At 42.9% G+C, this 27,416-nt stretch overlaps 1 protein-coding gene across 3 annotated transcripts in view; it reads right to left on the reverse strand.

The window, feature by feature from the left end:
* Window positions 1-2,919: 2,919 nt before the first annotated feature.
* Window positions 2,920-27,416, reverse strand: part of adarb2 (adenosine deaminase RNA specific B2 (inactive)) — a 211,742-nt gene continuing 187,245 nt past the window's right edge. For all 3 annotated transcript variants that reach the window (XM_014332433.2, XM_014332430.2, XM_014332432.2), the window contains 5 exons: window positions 24,823-24,974; window positions 23,158-23,326; window positions 17,194-17,375; window positions 8,314-8,495; window positions 2,920-6,222 (listed from right to left, as the gene is read on the reverse strand). In XM_014332433.2, coding sequence (XP_014187919.1) covers window positions 6,046-6,222; window positions 8,314-8,495; window positions 17,194-17,375; window positions 23,158-23,326; window positions 24,823-24,974 — 862 coding nt within the window. In that variant the 3' untranslated portion in view covers window positions 2,920-6,045. The remainder of the gene's footprint in view (window positions 6,223-8,313; window positions 8,496-17,193; window positions 17,376-23,157; window positions 23,327-24,822; window positions 24,975-27,416) is intronic.

Genomic DNA, 27,416 nt, shown 5'->3' on the forward strand with positions numbered 1-27,416 from the left:
TTCACTTCAGATGTGTTTTTGAAAGGCGCACTTTATTCATCAGGTAGCTTCGAAAAACAATGTAAAACTGGTGTTGATGAGAACAGATTTAAGAGGTGTGTGGATTTAATGAGACTTTTAATTTGCTTGTTAACTCATTCTTAAAGGAAGCCACAGCGATGCACAGAGCAGGCATGCAGCTACTTTATTTCTTAGTGTTCAACTTCTTCTATTTCTCTTTTTCACTAATGTCCAAGAACATAAAGTGGATCCGTCTGCTTCTTTTGCTTCCCCAGCTCAACAAGGGGCTTGGCTCAGGATGCCCAGACACCACCTCCTTAACTATATAAAGAAAGAACCAATCAGGAGGCTAATGGAAATCAGAAAATGTTATCAGTGATAACACCAAAGCAAAAAAGCTTGGGATTTGATTAAAAATTCAACAAGTTATAATGATTTAAGTTAAGATTATATCTCCAACCAGTAACAATGTGGCAGCCTCTCTGAAGCACACAGTTCATAAATAAATATGTTTTCATCTACTGAGTTAAGACAACGTTCACCTTAACAAAGTAAATAATATTGGAAACCTGGAAAAGAGCATTTTTATGCTTGTGGGTCGCTCATCTTGAAATCAGTGATTTTCTGATTTGATCCCTGAAATAAAGTCTGTGGATAACACAAACTAAAAATTTTCATATGAAGCTTTCATATTTTTGTAGAAATTAAAGGTTGAGGTCGCGAGGCTGGTTTAGTAAGTCTGGGCAATAACACTTGAAAAAATAAAATAAAAGTGGCATCATTTTGTGAAGATTGTTTTTCTGAACTAAACAGGCAAGTGCGAAAAACTGGTTTCCCACATAGCTCGCAGACATTCATATCTGCAGTAGACTAAACTACTATGAGACACAGTTAGCTTAAAACACACCTCTGATCAGACACTTATTATGGTCTAGTGTTCAACTTGAAGAAATTAAGTTTGCACGGTTTCCACTGCTCACAAGTTCAGTTTCCTCTGTAATATTTGTTTCTTCATAAACGTTTCAGTGGATGATGTTACCGTTAGCTTTTGCCTCCGATGGTGGCGTAATGTCCCTCTAATCTGAAACTGTTGTAGACCATACCCCACTGGTGTAACCCTACATGATGACACAATATCATGTGTTCTGGTTCCTACATTTCACTGAGAAGCAGCATGAAACTGGGAGTCAGAATACGCTGTGGACCTTCACCTCTCCGTCCTCGTCCATTAGATTAGAGCTGCCTGGCTGTGACCAGCCGCTGGAGCAAATTGTCAATTACGATGTATATTGTTGAGCACACAGCCGACTCCGTGGCCTTAGGGGAAGGGGTGGAAGCTACTGAGGAGACATGCCTTAAACTCCCTGCGCCTCCCCCCTCTTCGTCCTCACTCGATTCTTCCTCCAGGCTAATTTTTGGTGGCTGGTCTGTGTGACACCTGCCACTGAGCTTAACAGAGATTAACCATTTCCCCATGGATTTCCCCTGGGAGATGCAGGAGAAGGGAGGCCTCTTTAATAATAGTCTGGATGCTCTGAGCCTCAGAATATGATGGCACAAAAAGGTGGCCATGAGAAAATGTGAACAGGCCAATATCAGTGCTCAGTATAGACCAAATATTCTCCATCTACCGGGTCAAACGTTCTCTTTCACCATGCAATCAAACTGACAGTGAATGTGACGAGAAAAAAACTTCAAAGACCAAAATAAAATTACAAGATTTTGAGGTTTTATTCACATATACAGTACAAACATTCACTTTGTATTTGTTACTGAAGTGCAATTTACAGACCTTAGCAGCAATTCTTCATAGACTTTAATTTACATCTTAATTAGACATTTTAGAATCTCTTTCACATCTTTGTCAACTTTGTCTTTTATACTTTTTCTATTTTTTTTTTACATATGTACACTGTTTGTAGAATATTGCCATTCAGACACAGCCTATATTTATTATATCTCTGAAAATAAATGTGTGAAAATCTGTGTGATGGCTGATGAAGCCACTATCGAACATGGTGCAGAAACGATGACAAACGTCGACAAAGCAAGTCTGAATATGTGGCTTCTCAGAAATTCAAATGTGCAGCGCGATGCGATGAAGGACCAACTCTGTTCTGACACACAGACGGCGTTTACACAAAATCCGAGATTTGAGTCTGCTGCATTTTTTAGCACAGGTAAGGTCTAACAACTGGAGTGCTCTCACTGAAACTCCCATTAGCCTAGCTTGGATTACCAATGTTGCATTAGCTACATTAAATGTGAGCGCATCGAAGAGGACCTCTTATGCTTTTCTGTAATGGATGTGGATACTTTTCTAGTGGTTGATGGTTGTATTAAACGTGGCCAAAGTTTTAAATACCAGGGTAAATAATCCCCGTGAGCCCAAAACCCAGGCTTCACACAGAGGCTCAATATCCTGAACATCGCTTTGTATAAAACTGTTTCAAACCTTCCAAATTGAACTTAAGACGAGACATTAAATGGAATCGAACTAGGGCCGAGCTGTACTTTAGTGCGATACTGATTTGTACCACAAGAAGGCGTCATGAGTAAATGTAGCCTTCATTTTACACGTTCTTCTTACCCCGCAGCTGTAAAAGGCTGATGACTGAGTATTGTTGTCACCCCATTGGCCGACATGGACCCCCAACTTTGTGAAGACAAGATGTCACCTACGATTTTCACTTGCTACCCGATAGTATCTGCTGAAATTCTTGGACAAGTTCGAATCTCAGTCCGGTCTTTAAGTCTGACGTCATTAGCCGTGTCTGGACCCAAACTCTGCTGCAGGTCCCGAAGTCAAACGATCACTGCAGCGTCACTCAGAGTTGAAAAACTGTCTAAATTCTTTCATCTCTAAGAAAATGATCAGCGTTCCTGCTCTACCAGGCGTAACAATTAAGTTTAACATCCAGGCATCCATGAAAACAGAATTTATGAAGTTTAATGGAGTTCAAAGTTAGCAGGAAGTTAGCTAGTTTCCATCTAAACATAATATAACATGTTCTGACAACATTTCTGAAACAAATTAAGACGTACAGCTCTGCTATCACTTCCCACATAAATGAAGACAGGAAAGCAAACAGCAGTGATGTTTGTAGGGTTGTGCTAGCTGGTATATAATGATATGCTACGTGATCGCTAGCGACACAGCTACGTTAGCAGAATATAAACAGGGAATCTGGAGGATGAACGCTAACGAACGGAGAACTTTTTTCCACTCGATAAAAGTTAACTTGAGTGTTCACAGTGGTTAGGGACAAATGCAATCACATGACAGGATGCTGCAAACAGGATGCTGCAAACGGACCAAACGTCAGTCAGGAGAACCACCGAGATAATCCATCAATAGGAGGCTAGTCATTCATATACTGCTGCATGGGCTGGGCTGTAGTTGCATCATAAGGTTTTGAAAACGGCGCTTTAAAATGATTAGCAGTAATAAAAACCGAGAGAGGCACAACAGCCTTATTAAATGCAGAGTAGTTTGGGCCCAGAAGCAGGGTTCATCACGCCATCACTTAAAGACTGGATGACCTCGACCTCAACGTCAAGGTCAGAGGTCAAGTTTTCTGAAAATCTTGTTAACGTGATAACTTGAGAAGGAAGTTACCTATGATTGGAGCAGTTTGAGGATATGGGTGTAGCCAGAAGGACAAGCTAAACATCAGCATGCATCTGAAACACCTCAGCACAGCCTGGGGGAAATCGCTGCCCCCTGGGGGTGAAAACTCAGCTTCAATTCTGCAGAGGGTATTTCCAAAAAGGAGCTTTAACGAGAGAGGAGGTAGAATGGCTTATTTCAGATAACAACGGGCTGCACTTAGTCCCAGTTTAAGATAAAGATAGAATGGTGTGGCTAATGCAAAGCAAGAATAAAAATACAGAAATGAGCGTAACAGGTCCATATGAAGTTGAATCTATTAAAATTGCCATTACTAAAGCTGGATTTATACACAATGACACAGTTTCCACTCATATTAAGACTTAAAATTTGTCAAGAAACTTTTTTAAAAAACCCGGTGCATTCTTCTAGCTTACGGTAACTTTGCCTTCTCTAACATGTAAACACACATCTGGGGCCTCACGGGGACTGCAGGAAGCGCGACTGACGGTCTGCGTTTTCTCACCGTTTGGACAACAGCAAGGATGAATGGCCTCCTTCTTAAACACCTAACAAGGCGATTATGCTGCTCACAACAACGGCTGCCAGCATGAATGAAAGGATGTGAATACAGTGACTCCACAGAGGTGGTGGTCACTAAGAGTCACCTATAGACGGCAGCTCCAGTGCTATTAATCTTCATCACAAAGTCCAATCACAACAACACCCAGTCACTCAGTGCTGCACAGGTGATCATAATGTCATTATGGATACGATCATAATAAATCCAGGTTTAGGGAGCAACATAAACCCTGAGGCCTGGTCTCTCAGGCAGGGGTGCATAATTAGGTAAAAGGGGATGACACACAGTGTGTTTGAGTGCAAACTGCCCAGTTTTTAAGCATTTTGTTAAAAACATTTTTATGTGGAGAATCACTTCTGCAGCTTTTTAAAATTTCAAATGTAAGAAGAAACTCTTCCACATGCAGTTTTTGTGTAAAGCCGCCCGTGTGTCCAGTCGTCTGATCTCCAGTAAAGGCTTAGCTCTCCAGCTGTGACACTGTAATGCTGCCAGGACAGGGGCTCACAGCAGGGGCAGGACAAAACACAAGAGCGACCACTAGATGTCACTCTCACTACTCTGAACTGGGCCGCACCGCTACCTTGACTAGAGACAAAAACGGCAATGACAGAGCAATACGAAGACTATAAACATTTAACTGATTTAAAAGGACAAAAAAAGGAAAAAAAATCACGTAAAATGCTGCGTTCATGAAATATGCAAAGACATAAAATAGTGTGAGGTGCAAATTTACAAAAAGAAACAAAACAAACTTCACTCCAAGGTGGTCATGACCACAGAATGACAGCTTGCTCGGGGCATCAAGGCTGATGACTCGCCTCCATAAGCAGCTGCTATTGGTGGCGACAAGATTAGCGATTAAGATGCGTGGAAACGGGCATGAAACCAGGTGGAAAAAAACAAAACAAAACAAAAACTCAGGTCAGGCAGGTCAAAAGACAAAAGGAGGAGAGTAAATACACCACTCCCCCTTCTCCTCCATCACTCCACGCACTCAGGGCGAACTGTAATGGCTGCGTTTATGTACCTCGCTTTCTCTTTTTACCCAGAGGGGTGAAGATGAGAGGAAGGGAGGGATGGGGGAAAAAAAGGGTGGTGTATTAACCTGTCCTCGTGTCATGTTAAACTCCAAGCGTGGCGGGGAGAGGTGAGGAGAGGAGGACGAGGAGGTGGAGGCAAGGGAGGAGACAGAAAAGAGGGCAAAGGAGGGAGCGACGGAGAGTCAAAGGGTGAGTTAAGAGGAGGAGGACAGAGATAGAACGAGGAAGAGAGAGAAAGGTGAGCTCTGAAGCGACGCTCCGTCCTTCTTTTTCCTCACTCGTTCTTCCCTTCCTCTTTCTCTATCACCCGTCACTCTGACAGGGCCGGTAATTGGACGAGGACCTCTCCCTCTCTTTTTTCCCTCTGCTTCTGTCTGTCTCGCTCTCTCCCCCGTGGCTCTACTCCTCAGCGGGAGCCTTGGGGCCCGGAAATAGCTGATGACAAGATAGTGGCTGCCTTTCATCCCCGCTCAAGGTTACCCCACCCTTCCCTGACAGCCACAGAAGAGCTTGGGGGTGGTGGTGGTGGAAGGGGGGGTCACATTTAGGTGGGTGTTTGCTTAAACTCGTGTGTTTGTGTGCTTAAAGAACACCAACTCCACCCTCGTGTCCTGTTTCTTTTCAGACGTCCAGTCAACCTTCCGCCTGCCGTCCTGGGTGTACGTGGAGAATGAAATGCAGACACACACACACATGCTGGGCTGACAGCCTTGAGTTTAGAGGTTAAACTGGGTTGTGAAACATAGACTCATTGGACCCTAAAATAAAAGAGATGCTTAAACAAACACACCATCACACACTCTCTCTCTCACTCAGTCCGACAGCAGGAACTGCTCCTGCTCTGGGGGTTTTTTGACCCAGGTGCCGAGGCCCATTTCCTGCAGAGACCTGAACCACTGCTGCTTCGCTGTCTGGTAAGGGCGCGCCGCCATCTTGGCCTCGCCGTACATGAGCTGGCGGTCCGCCGAGCTGGACGCGTGGATCCCCAACTGAAGAGGGCGAGGATGACCGGGAGAGAAAGCGATGGGTGGAGAGGGGAAACAAACACAAGAAGAGAGAAATTGAGAGTCAGATAAGAGCGGAGTCAGACGTGAAGACGGGGATGGAGAACAGAAAGAGAGAGAGAAATAAAGCCGGGGCAGAGGGGCGAAAGGTTTAGCGAGCAAAACAAAGCGAATGAGCCGGCACAAATGCATTTGGGTGGGGGCTGGGAGCAGGCGCAGGGTGGAGGGGGGCTTCAACAGCTGTGTAATCTCCCCATTTAAATTTCACAAGCAATTGAACATTCTCTGTGCTTTTTGTGCATTCCTATTGTCACGAGGAAGGGTGGGGGGGGGGCAATGAAGATCGGCAGGGAGACAAGTGGGGAGAGAGAGAGGGAGAGAGCAAAAGTTTGTTTTGGAGATTAGTGCGACTGCTCTTGCGTGGCCCCTTATATGCGGCGCGCAGGGAGCACTTAGGGTGGGGGCCTCCTCGAGTACTTCTCCAAATAATTATGGTTTCATAGTCATTATGCTTTAACGGCCGCCATTTGGCGATGCAGGCAGTGTCTGTTACGTAAAGTTTCAGAATGGAAATGAGAGTGCGGCGGGTAAAGATCCGAGCTGTCAGTTCTTTGATAAGCCGCACAGACAGCAGATGTTGCCAGGCAGACAAATGTATCTACGGCAGAGAGGAGATTCCACATTTCCACTGCACACAGCTCTCTGCTTCTACGCGTGTCTGTGCCTTTTGACTGCTGGCATGCATCACTGTAGTTAATGCTTGTGTGTAGCGGCTGTGCTCACGGGATTCCTAATAGCAGTGGATTCCATATTGTTTCCAGCAATAACTGAGCGATGCCTTTGGCTTTGCTGCACGAGAGCACTTGCAGGGCACAGAGCGCTGAAACTTGTAAGATGTGATTATTGTTCAGCCTTATATTAATTAAATAGGACATCGTAATATTTTTCTGGGAACTAAAAGATACAATGTGGGCAGTGTTTTGTTTATTTTTAATTCACTTTTCATTTGGTGGAACTTTATCCACAGCAGACATTTCTGCACATCATAGCAAACAAAAGAACGGTGTAATTATTAGTGTGACGGGCGCCGCGTTCCGTTTAGGCGTTTTCTCTAAAACATCGAGTCTAAATGTTTGCTGTGAGAAAGTCCTGCAGAAGGAGTCAGTGATTCTGATGAATCGAATAAAACTGCAGTTAACTAAGCTCATCTGGAGGTCACTGCAGTTTCTCAAATGCCCACTTGAGGCTCGAGCTGAGAGTGAACGCTCAACTTTACAAAAGGAAATAAACAGGTTTCAAACTGAAACAAGAAAAATTATTTTTGTGTTTATTGCTAATTTATGTCTTCATAGCAACCCTGAGGTAGCTTATATATATCTCATTGTATTAACTGTATCAAGGCTCAAAGAAATACTTTATTGCACTGCAGGAGCTGTCTGCTAGGCAGATGATCTGACACTGATCTGGACTGATGTGGTGCTTGTCAAGTAGTTAACGAGCCCGTCATAACTTAAAGACCTTCTAGTACCTTATTATGCTAGTAGAGCACTTCACTCTCTGACTGCAGTCTTACTTGTGGTTCCTCTGGTATTTAAACGTAGAATGGGAGGCAGAGCCTTCGTCTTTCAGGCTCCTCCTCTGTGAAACCAGCTCCCAGTTTGGATTCAGGAGACAGACAGCCTCTCTACTTTTAAGATCTGGCTTGAAACTTTCCTTTTAGATAAAGCTTATAGTTAGGGCTGGCTCAGGTGACCCTGAATCCCCCTTAGTTATGCTGCGATGGGCCCAGGCTCATGCAAGTATTTCTTCTTTGCATTCGGTTACAGCAGATGGCCCCGCCCCTCCCTGATCCTGGTCCCTCTGTGGAGGTTTCTTCCTGTTAAAAGGGAGTTTTTCCTTCCTGCGATTGCTAAGTGCTTGGTCATAGGGGGTTTGTCTGATTGTTGTTGTTTTTTTAATATTATATTGTATTTTGTAGGGCATTTACTATATAAAGGGCCTCGAGGTGACTGTTGTTGTGAATTGGTGTCATAAGGTCTCAGCCACTTGACCTTCGCCACAGGTGCCTTCCCTCACCTTGCGGTACAGTCTGTTCCAGCGGGTGAACAGGGCGTGCTTGCAGAGACGTGAGGGTGTCCCTGAGTCTCGTCTCCGTCCAGTTGCGGTGTTGACCACCTCCAACTGTGCGTCACCCAACGTCCAGTTGACGCTCACACACGACGCCTTCCCCGGCTGCTGATAATCGGCACTGCTCAAGCCTATGTGGAAGACAAGAAAATACAAATGACATCATGACATGTCACATGGTTTTGTGAGTGAAATTTTGCATCTGTATGTTTTCTGAACCTCTGCTTTGTTATTTGGTTTAACCTTCTGCCACCCTCGCCTCACTCTGAGGCTGGAAGACATACAGGTTTGCAGGGATGCACAAAAACGATACGATGGCTATGTAAGTATTATAGTTTTGATACACCTTTAGAGAGCAGGTTGGAAAAGGAATGAAGCACATAAGCAATGTCTTTTTATGCTGTAAATATCATCTCCACACTCTGAGATCGACTGCTGCCTACACTGGACTGTCACTCTGTTCTCCACTCTCTACATTTCTTTTTGAAATAATTAGCCTCGCAGCAAAGCACACAAAGTGATCAGCAGAGGAAAGTGAAAGAGAGACAGCGGTAGAAGGAAAGTGGAGGTGAGCGGCGATCACACGGCCTCCGTGGAGAGAATTAGCCGCCTGCACTGAGAACACAGGCGCTGGCAGAGGTGCTGGGCCTGTGGCGGGAACAGAGCTGACAGCAGGGTGAGGAGCAAATGAGGGCTCAAGGCAAAATGTTCCTGAGAGGCCAGCGTGGGCGTTTCATAGAAGCTGCATAGGAGTTTGGATTCGCACCCGATTGTACAGCCTGAAGCAGGAGAAAATGTTGAATCTAAGCGGCACTTTCTGGGGCAGAAAATGTAACAAATATGGAGTGCCAAACTCTGCGTTTCTTCAAAAGGCCACTTGAGGCTGGATACAAAAAGCAAGTCAATCCCCAGAGACTTCCAAGTTAAAATGCCAATTTTTACTGCAGAAATAACTATATTTAAACCCTGGTACAAGAAAAATTTTGATCTCTATTGCTAATATGCCTTTCACACAGTACGGGTGTGGATTGCTTTACAACTTAACCATTAAATTATCTCATGTATTAAAGATTTGCAGAGGGTGTCAAATTCTCACCACTAGATGTCAGTAGATTGCAGATTGCAGTTAACTGAGTTCTGTTTTTGTACCCCTAGCTGCTATGTTTCAGTCGGCCAAAAGAGATCAAAACTATATTTAGATTATTCCACATAATAGTTGTGGCCAGTCGGCATATTTCTACCAGCCTACCGATCAAATCCAGTTCTAAGGAACACTTCCAGCCTGCTGTTTACCTCAGCTGTCAATGCAGAGTGAGAAGTGTCCACCTTTATTTACTCTGGAAGAGGCTGTAAAACTTTCTGAAAGGATCCGATACAGATCAATGAGCCGGAGAAGCTCTCTTTTGATCGATGACAGTCATACTGAAGTGAGTTGTTAGGTAGCAGTGTTGTTTTTGCTGCCGTTGGCTGCAGTTCGTTCATGAAACTTTCTCAGAAGTAGATGTAACAGTTTGACTGAGGCATTTAGCAAATAAATCCTCCTACAATGTGAGAATATAAACAAAATGTTTATCAGAAGGAAAGAAAAGGATACTCAGGTCTAATGTTAGCTGGCATAATGTTAGCTTACAACCAGTTGTTGTAGCCTGCTCTTCCCATTTAACTCTTTCCAAGAGTTGGGAGTTCGCCTTGTAATCGGAAGGTTGCTGGTTCGAGCCCCAGCTTGGACAGTCTCAGTCGTTGTGTTCTTGGGCAAGACACTTCACCTGTTGCCTACTGGTGGTGGTCAGAGGGCCTGGTAGCGGCAGTGTCCGGCAGCTTCGCCTCTATCAGTGCGCCCCAGGGCGGCTGTGGCTACAATGTAGCTGCCATCACCTGTGTGTGAATGAGTGGGTGACTGGATGTGTAAAGCACTTTGGGTTCCTTAGGGACTAGTAAAGCGCTATACAAATACAGGCCATTTACCATTTTAATTAGCACTTATCCATGTCTGACCGACGCACCCACACAGTTCACAGATGTGAACCAAACTAATTTGTAGTAGCTGATAAATTTGTACTCCAAACACGGTCCATTCTGCCTCTGAAAACCGACATGACAAAGGCCAACATGCCAAATGCGAGACCTCACATTGTTGGTCCACAAACAAATGGGTGCCTCAGCCATCTGTCATACACAGTCTGTGGTTAAATCACATAGGACAAATGCCTCCTAGAACTAAATTTTGATTGTATATTTGTATGTACACTAATTGAGATCATGTGTTATCCATTCATAACTGCTGTATTTTATGTAAAGCTACCTTTAAAGAACTGGAAGGCTTTTCTGGACTACTACAGAAGCATACTGGGCCCACTCCCTATGTAGATAGAAGAGATGTACTTAGAGGCGATTATATGCTAATGAAAAATAAAATCAATGCTGTATTACTTTTCTAGGAATAGAGCCCTGTAAATTCTGCACACTGGAGCATTAATAATCACAGCTATAAGAATCGCTTCTTTGATTCCAGCTTGAGTTATTTATTACATCATGCAACATTAAAGGCTCCCCTTATAGAAAATCAACGTCTCTGTGACGGCTGAATAACAGTTGCTTCTGATCTCATCGCCTGACAGACAGCTTGTTATATTACAATACCAGATCTACAATACCACAATACATGCCTGCAGATCATTTCCTCCTTTTCCACACTGATTTTCCTGTCTTCACTCTTCCATTTACCAATCTCACCTCTCCTTTTCTGTTGCTCCTTGGAGCTGGAATGAATCGCCTGCCACGGTAACAATCCTCCGTGTCTCTTATGTATTACCCATCTCTTCTCTCTTGTGCAGACGCACCTCTTTGAACAAAAGACCCTCCTATCCATCCTGCTTTTTTCCACTCCTCTCGCTCCATTCATGGCTCATTTCTTCCCTTCAATGGGCTTGACTCCTCTGTTTCTGTAATAGCCAATTTGATGTTTCCTCCATTGAGGACTTGATCAATTTCTCTTCTGGGAAGTGTTTGGCAGACATGAAAAAGGCAGAATTAAAGCCTTTGGTTATGGGATTCAGAACTGTACAGTACACACAGGAGCAGCTTAATATCTGAGGCTGCTGTGCGTTCATGTGTACACAGTGCATCTATCCTGCATTATTGTAGTACTGCAGGGCTGTAAATGTGTGCCTTGTTGGGTGGAGAAGAAGTGGAGGAGAAGTGAAGCAACAGGTATGTGAAAAGAGGAACTTACTCATTTTCTGTGTCAACGACTGGATTATAAATGAACAGTTGCTGGCTCAAATCCTTTAAAACACTTTCTATAAACATAATTTAAAGACCAGATTTTAAAGAAAGGTAAGCCAAGAAAAGGGAAAATGCAGATTTTAAATTGATTTCATTCATTAAGGAAAAAAAGCTATCAAACTCTATTTGCCCCTATGTGAAAAAGTAACAGTCCCCCTTGTTAACTTATGAATTCACTGTGATTAACCACATTTTTTGGAAAGCTGAGTTCAGTTTACTAGCCACACCCAGGCCTGAGCACTCGTTGACCTGTTGGATCAGGAAATCCTTTAAATAGAAAGTCTTCGTAGCGAAGTAGATTAAAATATCTCAAAAGTCAACACAACATGCCAAAATCTAAAGCAACTCAAGAACAGCAGAGTCAGTCTGGAAAGGGTTACAAAGGCATTTTAGGACTTTGGAACTCCAGCAAATCAAGGCTGGAGGAAAACTGGGGAAACCTACGAACAGCTGGAGTGGCCTAGTCAAAGTTTGGACATAAATCCAATTGAGATACTTATGCATGACCTTAAACAGGGATTCATGCTTGAAACCCCTCGAGTGTGGTTAAAGACCTGCAAAAAGACCAACCATGGTACATGGCCACCTTCATTGGCGTCTTAGTGTGGTAAAGTAAGCAAAAAATCAGCCCCAAAGCATTATGTTTCCATCTCCCTGCTTGACTGTGGGGACGGTGCTCTTTGGGTCACACACAGCATTTCCCTTCCTCTAAAAATGAGACATCAAGTTGACATCAAAGAGCTTGATTTTGTTTTATTTGATCCCTGCAATTTCTCCTAAGCCTTCTCATTTAGATGTTTACTGGCAAACTTAAGACAGGCATGTACATTTGCCTACTTAAGCAGGGGGACCTTGTAGGCACTGCAAAATTTCAGTCCATTATGGTGCAGTAGGTTACCAATGTGGTTCTTGGTGATTGGGGTCTCAGCTGAGGATCTGTCACCTTTCTTATGATCATCCCATGAACCATCATCTTTCAATTTCTTCCATTGCCGAATGAACACACCAGGAGTTGTCACCTTGTTACCAAACTTCGTGCTGATGGTTCTAGGTTCTAGGTTCTTTCTAGGTTCTTTGATGATCTTGTAGCTCAGTCCAGCCTGTGCAGATCTGCAGTCACTGATGTCTTTCGACAGCTCTTTGGTCTTGTCCATGGTGGTGGAGAAGATGGAATGGAAGAAATTGATACTGTAGACAGCTGAGCTTTATGCAAATAATGAGCTGAGATCAGGAGCATCTGTGATTGATTGACTGATTGATTGATTGATTGATTGATTGATTGATTGATTGATTGACTGACTGATTGACTGACTGATTGATTGACTGATTGATTGATTGATTGATTGATTGATTGATTGATTGATTGATTGATTGATTGATTGATTGATTGACTGTGTGCCACATGGACATATAGCCAATCTGTGGAAGCCAGAATAGTAGCTGGGTTGTCAGAAATCAAATACTTATTTGACTCAATGACATGCAGATTAATTTATAATTTTTATGTAATGTTTCTATTTTTTAAATAAACAGATTTAGGTTGATATTCTGTCTCTTAATTTCTTTCCCCAAAAAATAATAATAAAAAATAGTAACTGATCATTTTATTGTAAGTGAGCAAACTTATAAATTCAGCAGAGGATCAAATGTTTAACAGCACCACTGATGGACTGCCGATGATTACTTGATGTTAATATGTAATGAGTAACTGATTACATTTTTCAAGTAACTTTCCTCACAGTGACATCATCTTAATGCAAATATGTATCAGACCTCAGAACAGCAAAAGCTAAAATACGAATTTCAACACGTGGAGAAAAGAGGGTGTAGCTGTAAAACATGCATGTGCACCGATCTATCTGCAAAGCTCCAAACGTGGAGCACGAACATTATTAATGTTTCCTTTATCTGCTGTTGTTCCGATTCCTCTTATCCCAAAACAACAAAGCCCCGCCACAGTTTGCGTTCGCTCAACAGCAGGACGAGGAGTGAAGGACAAGTCGGTCCATCGATGCGTTTGGCCCTCAGGGTTCAGGTGGAGCCGCTTTGGCTGTGTGTGATAAGAACGGGCCCTGCGATCCCCAGGAATTTCTTCTGGGGGTGTCGCTTTTAAATAACCCTGGACTCACAATAGCCTGGGAGCTCATCAGAGGCAATGAAAGGCTGGCGGAGGAGATGAGAGGAATGGGAGGGGGCGATACACGTGCAGTCATCTGAATGCGAGCGAAGCTCTGCGTTTCTTTATTCCCGCCCTGCCTTGCTGTCTCCCCTTGTTTTCCTCAGCCTGTCCCTCTCTCGGTACGAGCTCCCTCTCAGATTGAATGGCTGTCCGATAAGGGCTGTGATTACATTGATTTGGCGTAGGGCCATCTCCACTCTCTGTCCATCTCTCTCCCTGCCTTCACCCTTCAATAAACTACTCATAGTACTGCAGGTGCAAAGATCTGACAGTCTGAGACACACACACACACACACACACACACAGAAAACACACAATCACTGTTAGAGAGGACGACAGAGCATGTGCAGGAAACCTCAAGAAATGGCGTAAAGGACATTCGACAGCATTAGTATTTAACTGGTGGGAAAAAGAACCTATAACAGTCATTAAACACTCTTTGCAGCTATGATAAAAAACGGGATAAGGAAGAACGATGAACAAAAAGATCAAACCTGACCACAATTTTCCAAATATTAACCGCAGCTTGTAATATCTAAAAGCAAAGACTCAAATGACTCCATTTAAAAAGCCAAATCATGAGAAATGCTCGCTGAGGCTGCGGTCTGAGGGTTCAGTGATAAATTCATCCCAGCAACCATCACCAGAGGACATTTCAGCACAATTATCAATCTCGATAAGGACGGGCTTCAGAAAATCTTCGCCACCAAGGCAACCAGAGAGCCCCTGCGCCCTTCAAGAAGAGCATGCAAAGCCATGTATAGTAGATATGGAGATGTTAGCCACAGAGGGCTGTTGATATGATATAATGTGTTTCCCTGTAAGTGACTGTGACTCTCTTTGTTTATATCAGTGATCCCTAACAACCAAATGTGTCCTACATCTCTGTGCGTGCCTGTCGCTCAGCGGCTCTGCCTGGCCTAGATCTGAAGTGATGGCTGATGCAGTTTCTACCAGTTGGGTGTCATTCACATCCTCTTCCAGCATTCATCCTCACTACAAACACAAGCCTCGAGTCTCAGCGGAGCCCTGGAAGCAGACGCGCCAAACAACTTCTTAGTTTTTGCTTGTCTGACTGGCAAAATGTAAGTGTAGAGAAGAAGTGGTGTACGAGTTTGCTAAGAGTGCGAGAATGTGTGTTTGTGTGTGCGTGAGAAGGGGGTGTAACATATGATCTGTTATGTTGCATCGCGCCTGTAGCTGACAATCCTTAAAAAGAATACGTGAAAACAGAGTACTGTACACGAGGACATTTATGTAGTGCAGATCTCTAAGCATGTGTGGGTAAGTCGCTATATGAAGGCAGGGTGAGAATAGAAAGCAGACTGTAAGCTGAAAAGAGGAAATACAGAAAAGGCTGAAAGTGATCCAAGCACAGAATACATGTTTAGTGGGTTTTAACAGTTTTGCCGAGTAGGCTACAGGCTGGTGCTTGTGTTTAAGGATATTTTAGGGGTATTCCCAAGAAACAACCTGTTGTTTCCGAAAGTGAGTTAATCCACATTGAAGATCACGTTACAGGAGACTCAAACATGTACTTTTAGTATCCAAAGTAATATCAGAATAACTTGAATGTACTATGAATGTACTTTGCTAATCAAGCTAGCTAGCTTCTGCTCTTACACTTGAAAGAGGAACCTACATGTTTATCCTACCTTAGACTTTAAAGTTATCAATAAAGTTAATGGACTATTATTTTGAAGCCTTGGTTTTGTCATTTTGGCCCACAAAACACTGGTTTTGAAACACGATCTGACTGTATATGGATGACAGGGTGTAGGTGGAGAGGACTACAGGCATAACCCAAGAACACTAGGCCAAATATAGCCCCCCTAACAGGACAGTCAGTTTATCCAATTTAAATCCCACTCTTCAAGTCTCTATCCTGTGTCTGCTGGCGTGCCCCAGGGTTCAGTATTAGGGCCTCTTTTATTCATTATCTACATGCTCCCTCTTTGCCAAATATTTTGAAAATATAATATCAATTTTCATTGTTATGCTGATGACACCCAGCTCTACATTTCCTCCAAACCTAATTCATCCCTTCCACCTTCTCCCTCTTGAACTGTCTTATGGAGATCAGATCTTGGTTCTCCTCCAATTTTCTCAAACGTAACGGTAATAAAACAGAAGTGTTACTCGTTGGCACAGCCTCTACCTTAACCAAATCTCACAGTTTCTCCATTAATATTGAAAATTCCCCCATCCTTCCTTCCCCGCAGGTAAAGAGTTTGGGTGTCATACTTGACAGTACTCTCTCATTTCAGTCTCACATTAATTACATAGCCCAGTCTGCATACTTTCACTTACGTAACATTAACCGACTTCGTCCCTTCCTTACTCCCCATGCTGCTGCCATCCTTGTCCATAGTCTTATTACTTCCCGGATCGATTATTGCAACTCCCTCCTATTTAGTCTCCCCAGTAAGTCCCTCCATAAACTTCAACTTCTTCAGAATTCTGCAGCTCGGGTCATAACTCGTAACTCCCCTAAGAGACTATATAACTCCAATTCTTCAACAGCTTCACTTTTAAGTGTATTCATAACCTCGCCCCTCCTTATCTCTGTAATCTGCTTCATATCACTACAGTTTCCCGCTCTCTCAGATCTTCATCTGCCACTCATCTTGTTGTTCCTTCTGCTCGTCTTATCACTATGGGTCACAGAGGAACTCACTTCCTTCAGCCTTAAGAAATATAGATTCCCTTATTTAAGTCACAACTCAAAGCCAACTTGTTTAAACTGGCTTACTCTCTTTAATACAGATTTTACTTGCTGGCAAATAGTAGTTTTTTGTGTGTGTGTTTTTAATTTTGTTGTTTGTGGCTGTATTTTGCTGGTTTCTGGATTTTAATTTATTTGAATCTATTTTAATCAAGTGTTTTATTGATGTCTTTTTCTCTTTGTAAGGTGACCTTGGGTTTAGAAAGGCGCCCTCAAATAAAATGTTTTATTATTATTATTATCATTATTATTATTATAATTATTATTAAAATTTTATTATTATGAAATTTTAAAATGCAAAGTCCAAATCCAGTGGGCTACATTGGATTAGATCCCCCACATCAGGTATTTTTTTCCATGTAGTTTTCAATTATAATGAACATCACAATCTTGACATTTGGGACCTGTTTAAAGCAATGCCACCCAAAGAAGCTCCAAACTTAAAGCAGACAAAAAAAAACCCCCTCAGACCTTTATGTGCTACATCAGAAGCAAAAAGTAAAAGTATATTGAAAAGATTTTTTTACTGTGTCACTTTCTATTGTGTGGAGACTTCCCAAAGTGCATAGAGTGTATTTATAAGTGTATTTTACAGCTACTGCCCAGAGTTGCTGTGTAGCTGATTATGTTGTGGTCATACCGCTGAGCAGGGGCTGGTTGCGTCTGTATGTGGCAGGCAGTGGGCCCAGGCGCTCCTGACGCTGGTTCAGAACTCTGCCCAGATGGCCCGTGTGACGCAGGCTGCCAACGGTCATGCTATGCAGGTACACTGGTTCCACAAAATGGCTCAGCAATGCCCCCTGCAGGCCAAGGATGTTCCATCTAGGGGTAGGGAGGAGGTGGGAGGAAGAAAAGAGAGAAGAAGTTAAGGAGGGAAGAGAGGAGAAAGGATGGAAGGAACAGCATTCGTGAAAACGTCGGCGAAGGTGTGAGTGTAGGATGAGGTGTGTGGGTGAAAGGAGAAACGAAACACAACAGTTGGCCAAAGATACGAAATAGAAGGAGGAGATGGAGGGGTGGAGCGGTGGATAGAGAGAGGCCAAGTGGGGAAAACGAGACAACGAGGCAGGTGTGAGAGCTTTGATGACAGGTGGAGACAATTTGATCATTATCTCGATGTGGGACGTGATGAATAGCAGCAAGTGACCACACACGCTCTTCACGCATAAACGTCCTCTTCCCCCAGAAACACAAACCGTCATCACCAACAACAACACCGCCAAAGGTCAGTACATCAGCATTCATTACCTGGAACAACACATTACCACGTGTGCATTCATCAGTGCCACGGAGGTTAATACACTGCAGGGCTGCAGGAGAGCCTCAGTCGACTGCTCGCTGCACGCGGATCTCCTTGTGGTTTGTTTAGCGAGCCACAAGTGACACAAAATCACTGTGGGGCTAATCCCGCAGGCCACGTGGGCACCTCAAAGTGTAGCCAGCAGCAGATGCTAATTTATACATATAGAATGATAATTAGCCTGTTTATTATAATCCCTGCCCTTCATAAATGAGGAGGAATCCTGCTGTTTACCTGAGCTGTGCTGGAGTTACATCGGAGGCTTCTAATTTTTACATCACTGTTCTTTTTGTTAATCAATGTCTCCTTATCATGGATGCAATTACACCCCGCATCCCCCCACCACCCCTTCCCAGCTTAATAATCACTCATTACAGCTTCCTTTGCTTCCCCAAGCAGTCAATTAACATCACCGGCTTTCTGGGAATCACTTAAATGGGCTCACAAAGCAGCAGTCCGCCCGCCTCTGCTTTACCTGCAATCTGTCACCAAGATCTGTCCTTCCTTCCCAAACAGAGAGGAGGAATTTTGTTCAAAAAGCAACGCGCGCACGCCCAAACAGAAAATACTTTAGCCTGAAATATTAATTTACCCAGAAAGCGACACCGTGAATCAGAAACATCTTCTAATCTCATGCAAGAAGAGACAGCCATCTGGCTTGGGCGTGTGAATCTAGAGAGAGGAGAGGGGAGAGGACCTCCTCTTTCTCTCTCTCTCCCACCCTCAGTAAACGCCGACCATTAAAGTAATGTGTTCATCTGCATAAAACTGCGGTGGAATGGAGAACATCATCGTTATATGAAAGCCATTTAGGCCCCTCAATTAAATCCAGCTGTCGGCTTCGAATCAAATATTAGTGAAGAATCTTCACCGAGGCCCCGGCCTTAAGAAAACACGACGACAATCGGCGGGCGATGCAACGGCCACTGTTATCAGCTGTGTTTATGATAAGAGCAAAGATCCTAATATCCCCTCTGGTCAAAAGCTGAACTAACGATAATAAAGTGCAGGAAGTGGGAGGAAGTGGAGGGGAATAAAAAAGTAATGGGAGGTTGCAAAATGAGCGTGACAGAGGACAAAAAGAGTATCCAGGGGATTGCTTTAAGATTGCAGTGTGTGCTGGTGTGTGTGTGTGTTCACTCTGTAGCTCTAAGCTCCTCTCACTTCCACCTTCCACTCCTGACCTTGATAAACTGGCCCTCTGTGACCCACTCAGTTTAACGATGGCCACCGATCATTTACAGCGATATAAAAAAAGAGGAAAGAGGAAGCTGTGGAGCAGTGAGAGCGCGTCTGCTGTCTGGCCGGGCGGGATGTGGTGAAGAAGGTGGTGAGCGGGTGGGCGGTGGGGGAGGAAAGCAGGGTTGTCCCTTCTCCCTCCCCCGTCACTCTATTTTTTTGTAAAGTAATTGCTTTCACCCCTGTTGGTGACCTGGGTAGATTTAATCACACCATCTCCACCCCTGGCCAACTGAATCAAATTGGTCAAATTAACAGCGGCTACACAGGAGAAGGGTTCACCTCTCCGCTCGTGCGCTCTCTCTTTCTCTCTGTGTCTGTGACACGCGCGCGCAGCAGCGGCTCAGCTGTAGTCCTGTACGGCTCGGCTGGCACAGCGTGGTGCTTACTAAGCTAAATTCACGGGTTCGGCTCCTGTTGAGGCAGAATCGTGGCAGAACAACTGAGACTATATTAAAAATTGATTTCAGATATTTCAGAGAACGTCAGGTGTAGAAGAGAAGAATTACAATTGTTGAATTTCTTTACTCGGTACAGCGGTGAATGTTTTTAGCCGTGCTAGCAAATCTGGAGTATTTCAGTGGGAAGGAATGGCTTTACTGGAGACAATCAACTGTTTGTGACATGTAAAAAGCAAAGAAATTTGTGTTTGAGCGATTATTACTTTGTTGTAACGATGCTTCTTGGCAATAAATCTTATCATGTGTGAAAGTTTATTTTTCCTTAAATGGTGCCACATTTGTAAGGGAAATGCATTTGCTGGTTGCTCCCATGAAAAACTTGCCAAATTTCTCTGCCAATGCCAAACAGCTTATTCGGCTACCAAAAGCCTCTTCGTGGCCTAGGTTCAGTAAGATGCTGGAAACATTCCTCAGAGATTTTGGTTCATGTTGACATGACAGCATCACACAGGTGCTTGCAGATTCTTCAGCTGCACATGCATTTAGCAAATCTCCTGCTCCCCCACATCCAAAAGGCGCTCTGCTGGACTGAGATCTCAATGAACTGCCTGTCATGTTCAAGAACATTTGAGCTTTGTGACACAGCATTTTATCCTGCTGCAAGCACAAAGGAAATTTCTGGCACAACTTCACCTGCTTCCAAGGTGCACTGGGGAAGAGCAATAATCTAAAGAGGCCGAAGCTCCACCACTAGTGGTATGAAGAATGACTTTATTACCCGATCAACGTGTTTTAGCCTGTGGCCTCTGCCAGGCCATCCAGGTGGTGTATAAAGGAGGCAAATATCCCCACACTACTGCACCACCATCAGCACAGAATGGCTCCATGCTTTCATGATGTTTATGCAAAATTCTGACCCCACCATCTGAATGTTGCAGCAGAAACTGAGCACAGCCATAATAATAACAGATTTATTTACTATTAGAATCATTATAATCACTTATCACCTCTAATACCACCTCACCACTTTAAATTTGCAATGTATTTGGAAATATATTTAACATTATTAAGTTTTTTGAATATGTGTAGCAGCCTCCAGTGTGACCACACTTAAGCCTCCACTCTTCACACAAGGACAGCGTGAAGCTGGAGGCAGAAGAGTAAAGCTGTCCTGATGTAACGTGGCCATCTGTCCTAAACTGGCCTGACAACATGTGAACATGGGTTCTATAGTAGTTTTGCTCTCTCATCATATATTACTGAGTCACTGAGTCTGTTTTAATCTAACACTGTTGTGCCAGGAATAAGAGAAATCAATGAATTAGAAATAAGTGATTAAAACCACAGTTTTCAACTGTAAACTGCTGCCCTCTAGTGGGCTGTGACGGCACTACAGGTCAGAGGTGGGCGGTACCGGTATTAGTATCGATACTGATATTGATATCAGATCGATACTAGTGCGAAAGCATCAATATTTTGTTTCTATCCTTTAACTTAGGTACATAGCCCAATAAATTGTATTAAATATTTTTTTTAGAAAATAAAAAATATACATCAAACATGTTTAATGAAACGTGTCAGTGTTGACTGACGATTGATGTCTATTTTATTTATAGGCTTTAGCATGATAAACAACAAAATCTGACCAAAAGCTTATTTACATCCTAGGTCTCAAATACACATAAAAAGCCTAAAAGTGTGTTTTATTGTTTTAACTTATTATTACGGAAAGAAAAAATCATCACAGCCATTTTGTGCTCAAATTGAAAATTACACATCTCATAAATCATAACTTGGTCTTGGAATTGGGCATTTTAAAGTATCACTACTGGTATCGGTATCGGCAATAGTAGCCCTGTATTTACTTGGCATCAGATCAATGCTAAAATTTGCAGTCCAGAACCAACACTTCAGGTGGGCTAGGTGAGTAATCTAATATTTACAATGAAGACCATTTTAATTGTGCATTAATTTTCATTTATTTGACCAGTTTTTGACATGAGGTCTATTTTCTATTTCACTTAATTGTTTGGAAATTGTAACTGACAGACGAATTCATCAGTTTTAGAGAAATGGTACTGAAAAGGTGGCAAAAGAAAAGTCTTTCATGGCTAATTATCATCAACAAGCAGCTCACAGCAACAGCAAAATTAATCTATGAAAACGAAGAGAAGTAGCAACAAAAAGCGAGCACCTATTGTTGGTTTTTACAAGTGTGAGAACAGAAGACGGGTAATTACGGGTTTGGGCAGACCACAGAGGTTTCTCTGTCCCTAAAGTGGGCTGCAGAAGCCTTGAGTTTGGAATATTAGTCATAGCAGCCTTTACCAACTATACACCACAGTGTGTAAAGGATTGTATGACTAATACGTTAGCTAAATAACAGGCAGCACTGCAGATCTAAACAAAGCCGCGATTAATACACTAATTCATTAGTATGGGATTAGCTATTCAAGTCACATATGGGAAATCAATAGTCACCCCCCCCCCGGACTACAAAAGATTTCTCACTGTGCACAGCTCATGTTAACACACCATCCCACACACACACACTGATGCATTAGGTAAATATCAGAGAACCCTCTCCTTACATCACATCTAAAAGTGCTTTATTTAAACAGAGATCTTTCCTTCTCATAAGGAAGCTAATCTCCTAATAAGGTTAACCTTTCCACCAATCACTTTAGCTTTCATTTCTTAAGTAGACCAGACATCTCGCGGGTGAAGGGGGTGAGCTGTTTTTTTTTTAATCTTTTCTTTTCTCTTTTAAACGAGCACAATCCATGCAGTAATAACTGCAGTGCTCACTCATATAATTCGATTATGATTTCAATAAATGAGGCATAAAAACAAATTATGAGTCAAAGCTGCGAACTGAACAAAAGTAGCAATTTTTGAAAAGTGTATCTATCACCGAAAGTCAAAACTAAAACCTGTGAGACAAAACCTACTTAATCTCAACAAGAGTGGGCGAGGGCAGCGAGGGAAAGCTCTGCCAAGGAAGCTCACTCTCTGGCCAGAATGGACTTTTAAGGCAACAGTATTGTATTTTGTATATATTAATTGTTTTCTTTGTTCTTTCGAAACATACTTGAAGAAGTTTGTAATGCAGGTAAAAATCAGATAAGAACAGCATGGCAGCTGTTTACAGTGATTACACAAACATTATGTATGTATAATAACTGGAAATGAATTCCTTGAGCTCATTAAATTATATAATAGTACAGAATATTTCTAACTAATTAATTATTCTCTTTTTCTTGAGAATACTTGGAGCCAAGTCGAAAGAAAAAAACGAGGTCAGAGGTCAAATGTGACCCACTTGTAAGAATCATAGTTTCTAAGTTATAAGGCTTTTTGTTGACAAATAAATCATTAAGTTGATCTTGAAGACTTTGGCGGATATAAACCAAATTTGATTGGCTTGTTAACATGACACCACTTGACATGCCTACAAGGTTTTACAGGAATTGATTCAAAACTTTTCAATCTATCGTGTTTAGAGACAGAATGATGGCGCGCATGCAAACACAACCAAAACCACAACCTCCTTGGTGGATGTAAAAAAAGAATGGATGCAGGATATGTGTGTGTTATTCTGGACACACACAAGAAAATGCGACTTTAAGCGCAGGAAATGTTGGGAACACGTGAGCGCACTGACCTGGTGAGCTTGTCTGTGCAGGACATGGTGATGAGATGTTCGCCCTGAAGGACACCGTCCCAGGTCTGGGCGGGTCCCCGGCAACGCACCGGCACCGTCCCCTCGCCTGACTCGATTTTAGTCCGCAGGTGACTCCGATGCTTCCTCATTAAGTGTCTGCTGCTGTGCACTGAAAGAATAATGCGCACGATCGCAGTTTTACTACTTTACAAAATCATTTCTTACTACACAACACCAGCCAGCGTCATGCAGTAAGCCAGTACTGAAGTCGCAGATCTCATCTCTCAGCAGTCAAGAGGGTTTTCCAATATGTCTTTAAATACATTACATGCAATTATACAGCACGTCTTAAGTAGGAGTTGAATTGTTTGCATGAGTTGCAAAGCTCTCAGCTGTTACAGTCTGTGTGTATGAAGCTGTGTACTTTCAAAAGGTATAACAGAAAAAGCAGATAAACAAGAAAACATTACTGATATGCAAGTTTAAAGTTTGGAGTAGGGAATTAAACGTATTAGTTTGCAACTGCCTGCTTCCTTACTGCTAATGAAGCAAACACGTGACTGGACTGTTTATGAATGCGTGGGCTGTGATTTTTGGGAGGGAGGAGGTAGCCTTCTCCCTGGAGCGATGCCCTTTTGAAAGTTTCTATTTTATTTTATTCAAACTGACAGAGAAATCCTTGCTTTATTGACACTGTTAGCAAGAGCGCAAGTTCCTTGATCCATTTAAGACAATTTCAGGTGGTTTAGCGTGGGCGTGCAGTGTAGCATGACCTCCACAGGTGCTGACAGTGGTAGTTAAAGTCAAATGTTTCTTACTGTTTGGATCATGCCTGAGTGCAGTTTGCATGCTCTCCCCGTACCGCTGTAGCTCTCGCTGCGTGTCATCCCTGTGACACTCTATAGCAATATATACGCCTTCGTTGCACTCTGACCAAATGTACATATGCAATCGCTGTTTTGGTTTCCTTTCTTGAACTTTAAACCCCACAGTGACACGCTCTGCTTTTCCTCTCTCCTCCTCGGCTGATCTGACAGCAGCTAAAACTTAAGCGCCGACTTCTAACTCAGAAATGTTTAAGAACTGTCAGGAAAAGGTGCTCGGTAATTTTGTAATCTGTGAGAGCGCACAGAATTACATTTAAAAGGTTTAATGCCTAAAAAGTATGAAAGCTCTCTCTAATGACAGCCTTTCTCCTTCTTTCTTTCCGTGAGTGCTGGTTTCATGAAAATTTCACTGCGCTGTAGCATGTACTCGCAGAGCTTAAAAAAGCAGCGTCAGTCAGCGAAGGACCAGATTACATTTCTGAACTCGTAGGCCACCAGAAAACTGCTGGGCAAACCATCTAAATGAATATACAATTTATATTCAGTAGGTAAGCAATAAAATGTCATCTAGTCAGCCCGGTGCAACTGAAAAGAGGCCAAAGACAGAATGTGACATGAAAAGGATGGCAGCTTCTTGTGAAATAATACAAGGAGAGCGGTGGCTTTCAGAAAGTCTGCCAGAGAAAATGATCTCTTTATAACGTAAGACACTGTCTGAGAAACTGAGAGAATGGCAGCAGTAAAATGGATTATATGTGTATTAAAATAGCTGCGTTTTATTCTTTGAATGATGTCGACTTTATGGAAAACAAGGAAACAGAAAGGGAGGGTTTCTTACGGTCAGCGGTGATTTCGTATGGAGAGTTGAGCCTCCCGTCTCCACACGGCGAGGTGCTGATGTACATGTGGAAATGGATGTTGTCTCTCAACCTGTAGCCGCACTCTTTGTGGTGCACAAATATCGACTCCTCCCAGTCCTCCGGCCTTTTACTTTGGCAGCATAAAAGGGAAAAGACAACAAGAAGGAGGGAGATTGATGAGAAAGGTAGAAGCATTTATCACAGCAAAGGACACAGATCTGCACTTTTCTTTTCCAATGATGAAGTGAGTTGACATGGACAGAGATGGACACTGGCCCTCTCTCTGACCACAGACAATTCTCCTCTGTCAGACGGAGTCCTGGACATTACTCTTGCTGCCCATAATAGTCAGAGCAAACAGGGGAATGAGTTTAACCTGTTGGCAAGTACACACCTTTGAGTCACGACACTGCCATTGTGAAGGCCAAACGAAGTAAATATCATTTCATATAAAACAAATGTACAGAAAATGAAAAAAAGTGCAGCATGGGTTTGAGTCCATTAACAGGAAGTTGTTAGATAGGCACTGATTACATGTACTCAGACAAGATTCAACCGTGTAACGTGAAAAACACGAGTGGGCTAAAAAAGATAGATGAACTAAAAAAATTAGTTGCTCTGTGTAATATGTGCTAACTGTCCCAGGTATCTGGTGGACTGTTTGGCTAACATTAGTAGAAGTCGTGTATAGCTAACAAGCTATGATCATAACCAGTTCTGATTGTGAAAGGTTGATGTGTAGTCCATATGTTCTAGTGTCTGCACGCTATGCTTCAGTAGCTTGTAGGACCACCTTTAGCACCAATAACTTGCAGTAATGATAATCGGAGTTTATCAGATCCTCACATTACTGTGCAGAAATTTCTGCCAGTTCTTCTTTACACTTTATTTACACTGTTGCTTCAGTTTATTGAGGTTTGTTCTCTTAAGTACACATATTCAAAAATTTAAGTCTTTTGTTTTTCAGCTATTCTGTTGTAGATTTGCTGGTTTGCGCGAGGTCGTTATCGTGTATGACATCGATTTCAGCCAAGCTGTAGTTGCTGGACAGACAGCCTCACATTTGTCTCATGTGAATACAACTGAATACTCTGGCATAGAGAAGAGTTTATGACCATCTTAATCAGCGGTCCCCAACCCCCAGGCCATGGACCGGCGGCGGTCCGTGAGTCGTTTGGTACCAGGCCGCAAGAGTTGAGGCTCGGGTGTGAAATTTATGGTTTTATGGTTTCCCGGGGTCTTTTCCCATGTTGTAGTTGTGTGTTTTACAGTCATGCGAGAAAATTAGGACACCCCATTAAATAATCGGCTCTTTATTAAGAAATGTTCACACATCAATGTCTAATCATGTTTTCATGTGTTACTGGAAAAGAAAGTGACTTAATTGCAATTAAACAACAAAAATAACAAAAATTACACATAAAAAAAAAGATATGAACAAAAATGTGTATTTTAATGAGGAAAAAGTTAGGACACCCTACCCCCTAATAACCAGTGTTGCCCCCTTTGGCTGTTATAACTTCAGTGAGAAACCTCTTGTCGCCTTTTACCAGTTTCTGACATCAGAAGCAAGTTTGGGCCACTCCTCAATGCAGAATTCTGTCAGCTGTGAGAAGTTTGAGGGTTTTCTTGCATGTACAGTCTGTTTCAAGTCACCCCACAGCATCTCAATGGGATTAAGATCAGGGCTTTGACCATTCCAGGACTCTCTACTTAGTTTTTAGCCAGTTCTTGGTGGATTTGCTGGTATACTTTGGGTCATTGTCATGTTGCAGTGTCCAGTTCCGCTTCAGCTTTAATTTTTTAACAGATGGTTTCACATGTTCTTCAAGCACCCCCCAATACACAGTTGGATTCATGATGGATTCTATGATGGTGAGCTGCAGGTGCTGCTGCAGCAAAGCATCCCCAAACTAGGATACTGCCACCTCCATGCTTCACAGTTGGTATAAGGTTCTTTGCTTGGAAGGCTGTATTTGGTTATGCCAAACATGTCTACTGTTCTGGTGCCCAAATAATTCAGTTTTAGATTCATCCGTCCAAAGAACATTATTCCAGAAGTCGTGGTCTTGCCTTAATGCAAAGGTTTCCTCCTTGCACACCTCCCATGAAAGTCAAACTTGTGTAGTCTCTTTCTGATAGTAGAGTCATGCACTTTCACATCGACAGTAGCCAGAGCCTGCTGTAGTTCCTGTGATGACATTTTAGGATTTTTGATGGCTTCTTTGAGCATCTTGCGGTCTGCTCTGAGGTGAATATGCTTGGATGGCCAGACCTGGGCATGGTGGCAGTTGTTTTGAATGTCCTCCACTTGTAAACAATTTTCCGGATGGTGGAATGGTTGATGTCAAATTCTGTTGAGATGTTTTTGAATCCCTTACCAGACTCATAAGCAGCCACAATCTTCTTTCTGAGGGCATCACACAGCTCTTTAGATCTCACCATGGCGCTCAATTCAACATGTCAACAGTCAGGAGCACCACTATCACCCACACATGCAGGGCCTTGGGGTAAAGGTGTGTCACCAGGGTGCAGGGGAGGCATTCCCCCCTCTGTCCCCTTCTGGCTGCCT

Source organism: Haplochromis burtoni, unplaced genomic scaffold, assembly GCF_018398535.1.
Source record: "Haplochromis burtoni strain Fernald_Lab_line unplaced genomic scaffold, NCSU_Asbu1 Contig_30, whole genome shotgun sequence".
Classification (NCBI taxonomy): domain Eukaryota; kingdom Metazoa; phylum Chordata; class Actinopteri; order Cichliformes; family Cichlidae; genus Haplochromis; species Haplochromis burtoni.